This window comes from Scyliorhinus canicula, chromosome 12, assembly GCF_902713615.1.
Source record: "Scyliorhinus canicula chromosome 12, sScyCan1.1, whole genome shotgun sequence".
NCBI classification, from domain to species: Eukaryota; Metazoa; Chordata; class Chondrichthyes; order Carcharhiniformes; family Scyliorhinidae; genus Scyliorhinus; species Scyliorhinus canicula.
The window spans coordinates 154,044,407-154,059,952 of NC_052157.1; the positions used below are offsets into that span (position 1 = coordinate 154,044,407).

Below are 15,546 nucleotides of genomic sequence, written 5' to 3' on the forward strand. Positions count from 1 at the left end.
TCACTAATGTCCGCAGGGAAGGAAATTTACAGTGCAGAAGGAGGCCATTCGGCCCATCGAGTCTGCACCGGCCCTTGGAAAGAGCATCCCACTTAAGCCCACACGTCCAACCTATCCCCGTAACCCCACCTAACCTTTTTGGAGACTAAGGGGCAATTTAGCATGGCCAATCCACCTCGCCTGCACATCTTTGGACTGTGGGAGGAAACCGGAGCACCCGGAGGATACCCACGCAGACACGGGGAGAGCATGCAGACTCCGCACAGACAGTGACCCAAGCCAGGAAGTGAACCTGGGACCCTGGAGCTGTGAAGCACTGTGCTAACCACTGTGTTACCGTGCCACCCTGTATGCTACCGTTGCTGACTGATGGATACATATTAGCAGAGCAGCAGGAATAACTCCCAAACGCTTCTTGTAAATAGCACCAGAGGATCTTTTAGATAACCGAATGAGTCAGACAGGGTCTCAGACAGCAACACTGACAGCGTAGCACTTCCTTGGTATTATACAGGAACGCTTGCTCCAGTCTCTCCAATGCTTGGAGTGCACAGCCTGCTGACGTGCTTACCCGGTCTGGCCTACGTGTGACTCCAGACCACACGGTGATGTGGTTGACTCTTAACTGCCTCTGAAATGGCCCTACACATCTGATCCGCCCCCACTCCACCCCCCCCCCCCCCCCCCCCCTCCATCCCCACCCAAACGTGGTGAAAGGTCATCGCCATCACTCAACATTTAAGCAAAGAGATTTTAATAGGGTAACTGGATTTCTGGGTGATCCAGAAAGTGTCCCAAAGCCACCAAGGATTCGCTGCTTCAATGAACGCCTTGTACTTACCGATGTGGCGAGCGACACGGCGCCCAATTCATATTTGCCAAGGTGTCCGCTGAACGCTGAGCTGATAAAATTAAGGCTGAAAATCATCACCTGTGACAGAATCTGTTAAAAATAAACTTACGTTAAAATTAGTCGGCAGACCAAACGATAGACAAATAAAGCTTGGAGACCTTACAGCTGGGGTTAACACATTGTGTGATTAAGATAAGAAGTTGCGATATCTGTGGTATTATATGTGTTTGGTGCAGTAATGGTTTCAAAAGCCTGGGTTAGGGTGTGTATATACCTTCTGCAATGATATTTTTTATAATCCTGGTTTAAAAGACAGACAGACTTTGCAGCTGCAAAAGATGCGATTAAGCTGTCGTAAAAGTGAGATCATCATTTGTTCAAACCGTGCTTATGCTTACAAGGAGAGGCCTAATTGGAATTGTTATGATTTATGAGGAGGAGACGATCAGGGACATTGGGTGCGATCGAACGGCCTCATTGCTCCCGACTCAGTGATGCAATGAGGCTGGAGTTGTGGGATTTGTGACACTCAGAGAACCTCACGACATCTAACAAGATCCCGCGAGATATCATAATCTGGATCTCACCCTCGCTGGGTTTGAATGTTCACACGTGGGAGAAATCACCATGGTGCCGTTTAGCACTAGTCCACACAAAGGTAATGGCATCTGGGGGGTCTCCCAGACCATCAGAGGACCCCGGGTGGTCGGGCTCAGGGCAGGGTGGTACCCTGGCACTCCCGCTGCCACCCGGGAACCATGGCACTTCCAACCTGGCACCTTGGCAGAATCACCCAAGGTGACAGGTTGTCCATGCCAGGAATGGGGCCCGGGAAGAGGTGGGTGAGGGGAGACGCAAGGAGTAATGTTGGGACAGGGGCATCCAGAGGCCACGGTGGGATGACTGAGGGAGTTGAGAGGTGAGTTCAGTGCTGGAAGTGAGGTAAGTGCAGCCTCAGCAGGCCATTCTCTATCAAGGCTGAAAAAACCCCAGACTCCAGATTGAAAGCAAGTTCGTTCTCGGCACCACAGGCTCCGAGAATCGCCCCACTATCCGTGCCCATAACGGGACTCGAGGGTTTTATTTGTTAAATCGCGCCCATTGTGTTTAAACTAAAGTTTAAAATGTGTTGTGGGATCTGAGTGGAATAAAGATGATGTAAGTAATGGGAGGAGCCAGGTCTGTAGCAGTCAGTTGTGGTTTAGTTTCTGGAAGCTATGAGCTGAACGTCACTTTTTCCAGAAGGCTGTTAGATTGAGCATTCATCTGACAGGCAGGAATCTGCAGGTGCTTTACTGAAAGGATCTCTTCCTCTCTCTTCATCCAGAGTTCTCTGAAAAGACTTCAGAGAACTCTCTAACCTGAGAACAGCAAGTAATCCTGTCTATGCCAGCTTTATTTCAAAGTGGTTTTTGACCTATAGGTTTTGCTTGATTGGAGATAGAGAAGGGATCAGCTAGAAGTTAAAGTGTTCCCTTTCATTTTATTGTTAAGCATTGTTAACTGCTAATTGTAATCTATTTGCTAATTTATTTGTGTTAATAATAAAGTTTGTTTTACTACCCCATATCCCTATTTGTGCTCGGAATCATTCCTGGAGCAAAGGATCCTTCCTCGCAGTGTTACAAATTTAAAAAAAATTATTGTGGTCCTGTCAAATGTTGGGGTCGGGTCCCGGATTATAATAATTGATCTATGGAAAGGAATCAATCATCATCCACCAGTCACATTTTAAGTCTGCTACCTCACCGTAAGAGCTCTAAGCAACAAAAGATATTTGGTCAGACACACTGAGCGGGATTCTCTAATGCTGAGGCTAAGTGTTGATGCCGCTGTAACCCCCGTCGCATTTCCCAGCGGCGTCAACATGGCATCAGGATCAGCAATTTTGGCCCCGACAAGGGGCCAGCACGGCATTGGAGCGACCCACACCGCTCCAGCTGCCGATCCCGGTGTCAACTAGGCGCCGCCGGGTCCGCACATGCGCAGTGGCACCGGAGCCAACACACGCATGCGCAGTGGCTCCCTACTCCGCGCCAGCCCCGACGCAACATGGCGTCGAGTTACAGGGGCTGGCGCGAAGGAAAGGAGGCACCCAGCCCGAGAGGGCAACACGATGATCGGTGGGCCACGATCACTGGCCAGACCACTAGGGAAGCCCCCCCCCCCCCACTAGGGTCGCCCCCCCCCCCCCCCATCAGAACGCCCCCAGACCCTTCAACGCCGAGGTCCCACCAGGTAAGACCAGGTTAGAATGGTGCCGGCGGATCTCGGGTTTTTTGTTACTGCTCCTTGGCCCGTCCCGAAATCGCGTGGGGGAGGCGGGGGGGGGGGCAGGGAGAGCAGACCCGGCCGGCGCTGGGCCGACCGTGTGCCAGCGCCGATTCTCCGCTCTGCAGAAAATCTCGTCCGGGCGCCGCGATTCGCGCCGGTCGTGGCCAATTGTCCAACCCGGCTCCGGGGTCAGAGAATCTTGCCCCCTATTGCTGAACTGTTACTCTACCCCAGTCACTGAACTGTTACTCTACCCCAGTCACTGAACTGTTACTCTACCCCAGTCACTGAACTGTTACTCTACCCCAGTCACTGAACTGTTACTCTATCCCAGTCACTGAACTGTTACTCTACCCCAGTCACTGAACTGTTACTCTACCCCAGTCACTGAACTGTTACTCTACCCCAGTCACTGAACTGTTACTCTACCCCAGTCACTGAACTGTTACTCTACCCCAGTCACTGAACTGTTACTCTACCCCAGTTACTGAACTGTTACTCTACCCCAGTCACTGAACTGTTACTCTATCCCAGTCACTGAACTGTTACTCTACCCCAGTCACTGAACTGTTACTCTACCCCAGTCACTGAACTGTTACTCTACCCAGTCACTGAACTGTTACTCTACCCCAGTCACTGAACTGTTACTCTACCCCAGTCACTGAACTGTTACTCTATCCCAGTTACTGAACTGTTACTCTACCCCAGTCACTGAACTGTTACTCTACCCCAGTCACTGAACTGTTACTCTACCCAGTCACTGAACTGTTACTCTCCACAATCACTGAACTGTTACTCTATCCCAGTTACTGAACTGTTACTCTATCCCAGTTACTGAACTGTTACTCTACCCCAGTCACTGAACTGTTACTCTACCCCAGTCACTGAACTGTTACTCTACCCCAGTCACTGAACTGTTACTCTACCACAGTCACTGAACTGTTACTCTACCCCAGTCACTGAACTGTTACTCTACCCCAGTCACTGAACTGTTACTCTACCCCAGTCACTGAACTGTTACTCTACCCCAGTCACTGAACTGTTACTCTCCACAATCACTGAACTGGTACTCTCATCCATTCATTGAATTTTACTCTCTCCCATTCATTGAAATGTTACTCTCCACTATTCATTGAACAGGTACTTTCCCCCATCACTGAACCTGTATTCTCCCCCATTAATTGAACTGTTCCTTTCATTGAACTGTTAATCTCTACCATTCATTGAACTGTCACTTTCTCTCTCCTTTATTGAACTGTTATTCTCCTCTTTCATTGAACTGGTAATTTCCCCTATTCACTGAACTACTATCTCCATTCCTTGAACAGTCACACTCCCCAATTCATTGAATTGTCACTATCCCCATTCATTCAGCAGTTTCTCTCCCCAATTCATTGAGCTATTACTGTCTCCCATTTATTGATCTGTGACTCTCCCAATTCTTTAATCTCCCCACGCATTGAAATGTTTTCCTCACCCTATTCCAGGGGTGGGCAAACTTTTTCGTGCAAGGGCCACATTCAGAAATTCACAATTCACAAAGGGCCGCATAGTATATTAAGTAAAATAATTACTTCACCCGGTTATGATTCTGGGCGCCTCATATAGAACATAGAACAGTACAGCACAGAACAGGCCCTTCGGCCCTTGACGTTGTGCCGAGCAATGATCATCCTACTCAAGTCAACGTATCCACCCTATACCAGTAAGTAACCCAACAGCCCCCCCATTAACCTTAAAAAAAAAATTTTTTTTTTTTTTTTTAATGACTTGGAGGGCCGCAGAAATACCTTTGGCGGGCCGCATGCGGCCCGCGGGCCGTAGTTTGCCCACCCCTGCCCTATTCATTCAACTGTTACTCTCTCCCCAGTCATTGAATTGTTACTCACTCGCATTCACTGAACTGTTACTCTCCCCATTCATTGAACTGTTACTCTCTCCCCATTCATTGAATAGTTACTCACCCACATTCACTGATCTGTTACTCTCCCCATTCATTGAACTGTTACTCTCCCCATTCATTGAACTGCTACTCTCCCCATTCATTGAACTGTTACACTCTCCTCATTCATTGAACTGTTACTCTCCCCATTCATTGAACTGTTACTCTCCCCATTCATTGAACTGTTACTCTCTCCTCATTCATTAAACTGTGCCTCTCCCATCCATTAAATTGTTTCCCTCTCCCTATTCGGTGTACTGTTACTCTCCCCATTCACTTATCTGTTACTCTCTGCCATTCATTAAATTATTATTCTCTCCAATCATTGAACTGATACTCTCTCCCCATTCATTGAACTGTTACTCTACCCCAGTCACTGAACTGCTACTCTCTCCCATTCATTGAACTGTTACTCTACCCCAGTCACTGAACTGCTACTCTCTCCCATTCATTGAACTGTTACTCTCTCCCATTCATTGAACTGTTACTCTCTCCCCATTCACTGAACTGTTACTCTCCCCATTCATTGAACTGTTACTCTCTCCATTCATTGACTATTACTCTCTCCCATTCATTGAACTGTTACTCTCTCCCCATTCATTGAACTGTTACTCTCTCCCCATTCATTGAACTGTTACTCTCTCCCCATTCATTGAACTGTTACTCTCTCCCCATTCATTGAACTGTTACTCTCTCCATTCTTTGAACTGCCCCCTCACCCCTTTCCCTATTTCTACAAGGTACTCCAGCCCTGCAATCTTAACAGAATCTGTGCCCCTCCAACTCTGATCTCTTGTCCATCCTTCACTTCCTTTGCCCCCTTACTGGCTGCCTTGCCTTCAGTCATTTAGTCCGAGGCTCCAAAATGTTGTTTTTTTCTGAGGCTCTCCATCCCTCGCTCCTCCTCTAAAACCCTTCCTAAAATCTGCACCTTTGATCAACCCTTTGGTCAGCTCTCTTGACATTTCCTTCTTTGATGGAGTACAGATGGTGCTTGAGGCAGCAATCTGCAGTGCAGTCTGAGGGCGAGCAACAACCCATGGGTATGGAGGAGCTCTTGATGCACCATGTAAACCTGTGCAAAGCTCCGTGGGCCGAAATTCCCGTCAGGATTCTCCTTCCCTGCTGGCAGCTCACCCTGCTCACCAGGCTAAATCGCTGGCTTTTAAAGCAGACCAAGCAGGCCAGCAGCACGGTTCGATTCCCGTACCAGCCTCCCCGGACAGGCGCCGGAATGTGGCGACTAGGGGCTTTTCACAGTAACTTCATTGAAGCCTACTCGTGACAATAAGCGATTTTCATTTTTTTTTTTCATTTTCAGTGCGTTTCCCGGCAGCGTGGCTTCGATGGGAAATCCCATTGACAAGCGGCAGGGGGATAGAATCCCACCGCCAGCGAATGGCCCGCGGATGAGAGACACATGACTGGGGGAACCAGAGACTCCCGCCCCGTGTTTCAGCACATGAGGAATAAACCTGGGTTTACTCGGTAATTTCATGGCCTCAGTACGGCCCCCAGGCACGTCACAGTCCATTTTGCAGTGTCTACACTGTAACACAGGAAGTACAGCAGCCAATTTGCACACAGCAAGGCCTCAGATTGCAATAGTGACCATAAAATCAGTTTGGGCTGGTAAAAACTATGTGCCGCTAGAAACAAAGAACAGTACAGCGCAGAAACAGGCCCTTCGGCCCTCCAAGCCTGTACTGGCCATGATACCAACCTTGGCCAAAACCTTCCCCACCTGCCAACTTCAGCGTCGTCGTCATACGTGGAACATTCGCCGCGAGCTACAACATAAATCCAGAGAGTTCTTTCTGAAGTTGTGCAAAGCACCACCCCGCCTCCCCCCTCGCCCCCCACTTCCCCCACCCCCACCCCCCCCCCCCCCCCCGCCACCCCACACCGCCAACCCCAACAGAGATATCTGCCTTCAAATTGTTTCACTTACCAGGGGTCCAGCCAGCAGGAACAGCTGTTTCACTTCCTCCCGCACAGCGGCGGGAATCCAACGGAAAAGGATCCCACAGCCAGACTTGGTCCGAGAGACATTCCCAGCCGCCATCCCCGGCTCCTGGTCCCCCATTTCGATCGAGGATTCGCTTTTCCCGACACTAGCAGAGGGTCAGAGCTGACACCAGCTCCACTCTGCGTCAAAATCCAGTCCTTGACTGCTGGCAGAGGTAGGGAGGGAGGGAGAGAGAGAGGGAGGGAGGGAGAGAGGGAGGGAGGGAGAGAGGGAGGGAGGGTGATGGGATGGGAGGGAGGGAGGGGATGGGATGGGAGGGAGGGAGAGAGGGTGAGGGGATGGGATGGGAGGGAGAGAGGGAGGGAGGGTGAGGGGATGGGATGGGAGGGAGAGAGAGAGGGAGGGAGGGGGGATGGGAGGGAGAGAGGGAGGGAGGGTGAGGGGATGGGAGGGAGAGAGGGACGGAGGGTGAGGGGATGGGATGGGAGGGAGGGAGAGAGGGAGGGAGGGGGGATGGGATGGGAGGAAGGGAGAGAGGGTGAGGGGATGGGATGGGAGGGAGATGGAGGGTGAGAGGATGGGCTGGGAGGGAGGGTGAGGGGTGGGATGGGAGGGAGGGAGGGAGAGGGGATGGGATGGGAGGGAGGGAGAGGGAGGGTGAGAGGATGGGCTGGGAGGGAGGGTGAGGGGATGGGATGGGAGGGAGGGAGGGAGGGAGGGTGAAGGGATAGGCTGGGAGGGAGAGAGAGGGAGGATGAGGAGATGGGCTGGGAGGGAGAGAGGGAGGGAGGGTGAGGGGATGGGATGGGAGGGAGAGAGGGAGGGAGGGTGAGGGGATGGGATGGGAGGGAGAGAGGGAGGGTGAGGGATGGGATGGGATGGGAGGGAGAGAGGGAGGATGGGTGAGGGGATTCGGCTGGGAGGGAGGGAGGGAGGGTGAGGGGATGGGATGGGAGGAGGATAACGACAAGAGGAGAGTGGTGAGAACGGCTGGAGGAGGAGGTGGAGGAGAGGGTGGAGGGGAGGGAGGTGGGCAGTTGTTGAACGAGGCTCGAAAATGAGGGAAACAACGTTGGAAATCTAAAGGAAGATTCTAGAAGTGACTACACCTGAAAAAAAATCACATCTGCAAGTTTCCTTCCATGACCGCTCGACCCTCCAGTGTTTCCAAGGCACATCTCCGCACTTCCCCTCACACCTCGGGGATGGTCCCAGCCACTGGCTATTGCCCCAGGGTCATGCACTGTATCTGGTTACTTCACCAGACAGAGCCAGCTTTGTGATGGGCCGAGGAGGGAGGTTAAGGAGATCAGGACGCTGACAGACAGGCTCGAGCTTTCCGGTAATTCAATCAGATTGAATTTTTTTTCTTGCACTCATTACAGGAAGCAGATATTACATTCCTCGGATTCTAACAAATGAGAGAGAGAGAGCGAGGAACTCATGGCCTTTAAGCGAGCTGAGTTCTAGGATGAGAAGCTTGAGTGAACTGGGACTCGACCCTCCGGCGTCTGCAGCAATGACAGATGGGGCGGGAGTCTCCATTCCTGAGACTAAGTGTCGACACCGGGTCACGATTCGTGGAGTTCGTCAACATCAAAACCTGTGCCACACCTGGACCGATTCAGCAAGCCGTTAAGGGGCCAGCACCGGCGCCACGTGGAACACAATCCATCCCAGTGAGAAACGGTGCCGGATTCACCTGGGTTCCGTGATTGACACTCGGGAGGCTGACAAGCTGCAGCCGCACATACACATTACCATCCCTCCACACACACTCATCCCAGCCAACAAGGTGGCATTGGTCGTGGTGGAGCCCGCCCATGCAGCTGGTGGGTCAGCCGGGGTCAGAGGGCACCTAAGGCAATGCCCTGGGGGGGGGGGGGGGGTCACCTATACGATCCGTGGCCCTAAATTGCACAGTGGGCGGTCAGCGGCGTGCACAGCCGCATGGCTGCCTTGCCGGCTGCGGCAATGGTGCTCCGTGCCGTCCACCCCGACCCCACAGCTCGCCTCCTGGCCACTGATGTACCATCGATTGTACGCGAGGCGAGTGATTTACCAAAGTCTGGCTTTAATTGACTAGAACACAGCTCTGCGATCGTCTACAGTGGAAAGGGACGATCGTCAGGCGCGTCTGAGCATTTATACCTCGTTAATAGAGGCGTGGTTAACTCAGCCTCTTGGCCAATCGGTCGAGAGGCACATGATCGACCAGGGCCAATGGTAAGCCGACGTTCTGGCCCAATGGCAGACGAGTATGCAGATCATATCACCACAGCCACCCCCCCACCCCCCCCCCCCCCCCCCCCCCGCTACTCCCCCCCTGCCCTGGCAGAAGCCCCCCCGGCTAGCGGCAGACCTGCCAGTACACTATGGCAAGACTGGATACTTCCCAAAACCCCCCCTCTCTCTCCCTCCGCAGCCGCGGTGCCTATTTCACAATGTTTGAAAGCACAACGTACCTCGCCGACGGGAATTCTCCCCGGTGGAGGGTCGCGAAGCACCCGGAGACTGCCGGTCAGGCTGCTAATGATACGGAAATGGGGCAGAGTGGAACGCGTTGACGCTACTGTTGAGGCACCGGAGAATTGCGATTTGCCGTGAACCCGGTGTCCGCTACGGCTCCGCCGCCAAAATCAATCCTCAGCCGAATCGCTTTTCCCGATTTCCGCATCGGCCGATCGAGATCCCGCCCATGGTCTCTGTGAAGCATATAAATTTCTCAGTGGGCCTGACAGGTAGCTGCTGTTTTATGTGTGTGTGTGTGTGTGTGTGTGTGCAGGGGTGGGGGGTTCATGGGTCACAGGGTCAGATTTAGATTAGATTTATTGTCACGCGTACCGAGGTATAGTGAAAAGTATTCTTCTGCGTACAATACAGGCAGTTCATTCCATACATGAAAGGCAAAGGACATGCGATAAATACACAATGTAAATACAGAGTCACCGGCATCAGGTGAAGCATATGGAGTGTAGTGGTACTCGGTAGGGAAGATGTGTGGAGTGATCAGTTCAGTCCATAAGAGGGTAATTTAGGAGTCTGGTAACAGCGGGGAAGAAGCTGTTTTGAACCTGTTAGTGCGTGTTCTCAGACTTTTCTATCTCCTGCCCGATGGAAGAGAGAATAACCCGGGTGGGAGGGGTTTTGACCGCACAAATAGTGCCTCCGATCGGCCACTAGCCCGACCCGGACCGCCCGCTCAAAAATACCCCAGTCCCGTATGAGGCCCCCCTACCCTCCTATCTGCCCGCCCCCGGCCACACGAGTATCCCGAACGGCCATGAGTGGTCCACGGCGTCGGGACTTTGGCCGGTCGGGGGCTGAGAATTGAGGGGCAGGCCGCTGGCAATGGCGGCAGATGGGGGATACGCGGCCCGGCGTACTCCCTGGGTTTCGCTGCTTTTTGGGGGCCGGAGAATCGAGGAACCGGCGTTGGTCCCGAATCCATGCGCGGAAATGGATTCTCCGCCCCGGCGCGGACGCAAGTTCGGCGTCACCGTGCAGAAAATCCAGTCCAGAGACTGATAGATTTTTGGAGAATAAAGAAATCAGGACATTGGATGGGAAAGTGGAGTTGAGTTAAAGTTCAGCCGTACTCTTACTGAATGATGGAGCAGGCTGGAGAGTCTGAGTGATCCACACCGACTTCTTGTGTTCAAATGTATGAGCCTCGACTTGTGCAGTGACGGTATTGCGGTAAGGGGTTACCATCGCAACTCTCCCTGTCCTGGGATCCCACATACAGCAACCCAGGGTCAGAACCAGAACTCCCAACTAAAAAAGAAGTCAATCTCCTCAATGGGAACGAAACACAAAGAACAGCAGCGTACGGGGGGGGGGGGGGGGGGGGGGGGGGTGGAATCAAAGCCATGGAACAAAAACGCCACCTTCAGAACGCAGGCGGTTTCAAACCTTTAGGTTACACTCAGGATTAAAATAAATAAAATGCAGCTCCAGCAAAGAGCTCAACTGCACGATGGTGACGTGTTGGACCAGCATGGTTTACTTTGGCTGAATCGTGAGGGGTGATCCGGCAGGGGAGACGGCTCATCGCTGACCACTGGCTGGAAGGTCAATGCTTCACCGTGCTACTGAGGAGCCCACCAGAGTGAAGATCCCGCCTCAGAATGGGAAAATCACGCCCGCGGGTTTCTTGCGAAGTGGGGAGGAGGGGATCAATATCGAAATGTTGGGAGCCAGCAGGAAAGTCACCATGACACAGGAGGTGATTCGGGCCATCGAGTCCATGCTGCCCCTCTGTAGAACAATCCAGTCAGTGCCATTTCCTCGCCCTCCCCTGTCAACACCCTCCCCCCCCCCCCCCCCCCACATCACCCCCCGCCCCTCCCCCACTCTATCCTCATCACCCCCTGCGGGTTTATCTCCCCCAAGGGCCCACCCAATTTCCTTTTGAAAATGGATCGTTCCCAATTCCTCCAAGTGCGGCACAGTGGTTAGAGCCGCTGCCTCACAGCGCCAGGGTCCTGGGTTCGATTCCGGCTTCGGGCGACTGCCTGTGTGGAGCTTGCACACTCTCCCCGTGCCTGCGTGGGTTGCCTCCGGGTGCTCCGGTTTCCTCCCACAGTCCAAATCGGTGGATTGGCCATGCTAAATTGTCCCGGGGGGGGTTACAGGGATAGGGTGGGGGAGCGGAGAATCGGTGCGGACTCAATGGGCCGAATGGCCTCCTTCTGCACCATCGAGATTCTATGATCCTATCTTTGCAGGCAGATAGTTCCGGCTCACTACCACTCTGTGTAAAAAAAAAAGCGTATGGCTTCTGTTTAGGGAGAAGTGGGCACGAGGGGTGTGTTGAGAAGGAGGGCTCGATCTCGAGTAAGAGGAGAGGCAATTAAGTCTAATGGCTTTTTCCTGTTGTTAACGATTGTGTCCTGACCCAAATCGACAGACACTGAAAGGCACTGTCAGGGGGAGTTAGGCGTGAAATGGGTCAATTTGCCTGCAGCCAACGTCCAATAATCCCACCGATTGTCCGCTTATTGTGAATGGCTCTATTGTATAATCATTGCCGCCCAGAGTCATGTGCTGACCTACAGAGAGCCTGGTTGCAAACAAACGCACTGCTTGAATAATGGCGCAGAGCAACCACATTGAGCCTCACTGCTTCACTTTTAAGGAGAGTCCCAGGAGCTCCCCCGAGTGGCAGAGTTGATAATTGCAGAGCCCCGAGCACAGACGGCTTCACAGAATGATTGACAAGAGTCTATTCCCGGGCGCGATTTAACAGAAAAGTTTCTAAGTGTCATTTGTAGCGGGTTTTGCTGGGATTTCCCGCCAGCTCTGTCGGTGAGTTCCCACCTCTCTCTAAAGACACTTACTCACTGTTTTGGGCCCTGGGGAGTTCCTCACCTGTTTAGCCCACACTTAGAATTCTTTCATCACTGGGGAACTGAACTCAGAGATCAGGCCGCCATTTTGAAAGGGTGCCCCGATCTCTAAGTGAGCTTGTGAGTCCCCCACACCCCCCCACCCATGGGCAATGTCACCCCCCACACACACATGGGCACGACCCCACACCCCCAAGTGAGGACACCCTGCTATGGGGTTCCTGAGGGCCCCCCTCTTCAGGTTCCCCCCCACTTTACAGCCCTCCCCCTTCCAGGACGCCAACCACCCCACCCCCACCTCCCAGAGGCTCCTTCTTACCTGCACTGCAGCCCCCCCCCCCCCCCTTCAGACCTCCCGCACTCTCTTTCATGGGCATGGCCCCCCTCGAACCCTGACCATTGCACTGGCTCCTGTTGGCTTGGCAGTGCCACCCAGACACACACACACACATAGCCAACAATGTCACACGCACATATCAAACAACATAGCAACATATCAAACAACATAGCCAACAATGTCACACGCACATATCAAACAATATACACAGACACACACACACACATCCCTACAGTGTACACACAAAAACACACACCCAAGTGTCCACACATACACACACCCAAGTGTCTCACACACACACATAGCCAAGAGTGAAAACACACATCCAACACTGTGTGCACACCCATTCCCAACAGCATACACACACACCCAAACATGAACATATACACACACACACACACACCCAACAATGTCCACATATCCAACAGTGTATACACACACATATCCAACATTGCCCGCACGCACAGCCCCAACAGTGTACACACAGCCCCAACAGTGTACACACACAGTGTACACACACACCCAACAGTGTACACACACAAAACACTGTACACACACACCCAATACACACACACCCTGCAGAACCACATAAGGAGATAATATGACAAATGACCAAAAGCTTTGTCAAAGGAGGTCCATTTTAAAGGAGGAATGCGAGGTAGAGAATCAGCTTCTGTATTTAAATAACATTCTAAAAAAAACACGGGACAATTGTTGATTTAAATCATAACACTACCAAAACTCAGCTCCATAACCTGAGCATGGGAGGATGGGTCTTCTATCAGTGTTGGAGTTATAAGGCCAGTGCTGATTGAACTTGTATCAGTTAACTGTTTAATTAATGTCACATGCAAAAGACAGACAGCAGTTTGAGTGCAATCACTTGTAGAATATTTAGTTTAGATATTAGCGAATGATATATGTCACATTCACATCACCCCAGTGCTTATTGACCAACACTGACAAGCACTCCAACAATGCATTAATATTTTTTTTAAATTCATTTTACCGTACGTAGTCTTTTAGGCCAACATTTATTACCCATTCCTAGTTGTCTTTCAGAAGGTGGTGGTGATGCCTTCTTGAACCGCTGCAGTCCTTGAGGTGTAGGTACTCCCACTGTGCTGTTAGGGAGGGAGTTCCAGGATGTTGCCCCTGTAATTCAAGGGGGGTGAGTGACTTGGAGGGGAATTTCAGGGTGGTGGGATTCCCCAGGTATCTGCTGCTCTTGTCTTTCTAGATGGTAGTGGGTGTGGTAGTGGGTGTTTGAAAGGTGCTGTAGAAGGAACCTTGGTGAGTTCCTGCAGTGCATCTTGTAAATGGTGCGCAGAGCTGCCACTGTGCGTTGGTGGTGGAGGTTTTGAATGTTTGTGGAAGGGGAGCAATCAAGTGGCTGCTTTGTCCTGGATGGTGTCGAGCTGCTTGAGTGTTATTGGAGCTGCACTCATCCAGGGAAGTGGAGAATATTCCATCACACTCCTGACTTGTGCCTTGTAGATGGTGGACAGGCTTTGGGGGGTCAGGAGAGTTACTCGCCGAGGGTTCCTAGCCTTTGACCTATATTGGCGGCTGATGTGTTATCTGTGTTGGTCTAACATCGACTGCAACTGGATGCAGTGAAACGAGAAACAGGCTTCCGACACAGGAGATGGTCCAACACTGTTTTATTGAACCTGCTGATTGCTGTACATAATCTGCTGTGGGTTGACACTCTATTAACCTAACTGATAACCTCCTACTGGCTTGACCAGACTAGCTCTCTACCACATGGTGATGATGTTCACTGGCTTATGCACTGTGACTATCTCCTTAGCCGTGTCCTGTGAGAGAGGGAGAGTCTTAATGCCCTGTGAGCTTTATAATGATGGTGTCCTGTCTAGTGATTGGTTGTTGTGTCGTGAGTTACCTCAACATGCAAATACTATCTACTACCAGTTAAACTACACCTATCAGCTACAATAACCTACACTTAACTTCAGGGCGACCGGCACTGTGCAAATGGATAAGGCCTTTATCTGGATTTCACTTGGCTGGTTCGAAGAAAGTGGCTCTGTCTCTGCTGGGCTCATCCATCAGGTCGCGATCGTTGGTCTTGAACTTGGCTGGCTGTTCCTGCTACAGTTGGGTTGGCACAGGTCGGATCCAAAAGAGACAGAACACATGGCTGTGCTCTCTTTTATCCCTCTGGGATTTTGCGCTCTTTGGGGTGGTCCTTAACCTTGCACCCAATAGTTCGACAGGGCTCTGATCACTGTCTGCGATTTCGGCCAATAAAGGGGCGGGTGCCTTGGTGGCTGGGCGGGTCCTTAGCGGTCATTGACCTTGGCAGTTGTGCTTTCTGAGTAAGGGGAGTGGCGTCGATCAGTCTGTGGCTGTACCGGTTGCTTGATTGGATATCTATTTTCCTGGGAAAATGGACCATTAAAATGTAAACGAGCGGGGGTTTTGGTCAGGTCTGGTTACCTGTGTTTCAGATACACATAGGCTGTGTATCTGTCTGAGTCCTGGGTTGGCCATAATTCCTTTGCAGGTGGCCATCTTAGGTGGCTGCATAAAGCACTCAATGGGCCGAGTAAAGGCATCATGGGTTAATTTATTTAGACCAGTTACATGAGAACAGCAATGCAGACGTGGAAAGTGTGAAGTCATCAGCAGCAGAGCTGTGCATGCTGTTTCCTGCTCACAGGCCAAAGTGAAACAGAGACTGGATCACATGTCCCACTTCCCTTCCAGTGATGTCATGCCGCTATCTCTTAAAGGCACATTACACCAGCCTCCTTTCTTGCTCAAGCTAGTTTCCCCCACTGCCGATGACGTATA

At 51.7% G+C, this 15,546-nt stretch overlaps 1 protein-coding gene across 1 annotated transcript in view; it reads right to left on the reverse strand.

The window, feature by feature from the left end:
- Positions 1-7,176, reverse strand: part of LOC119975222 (multidrug and toxin extrusion protein 1-like) — a 44,482-nt gene extending 37,306 nt beyond the window's left edge. Inside the window, exons 1-2 of the mRNA XM_038814848.1 lie at positions 7,021-7,176; positions 842-943 (exon numbers count right to left, since the gene is read on the reverse strand). Of these exons, the coding sequence (XP_038670776.1) occupies positions 842-943; positions 7,021-7,155 (237 nt within the window). The 5' untranslated portion in view covers positions 7,156-7,176. The remainder of the gene's footprint in view (positions 1-841; positions 944-7,020) is intronic.
- Between the last annotated feature and the right edge of the window lie 8,370 nt (positions 7,177-15,546).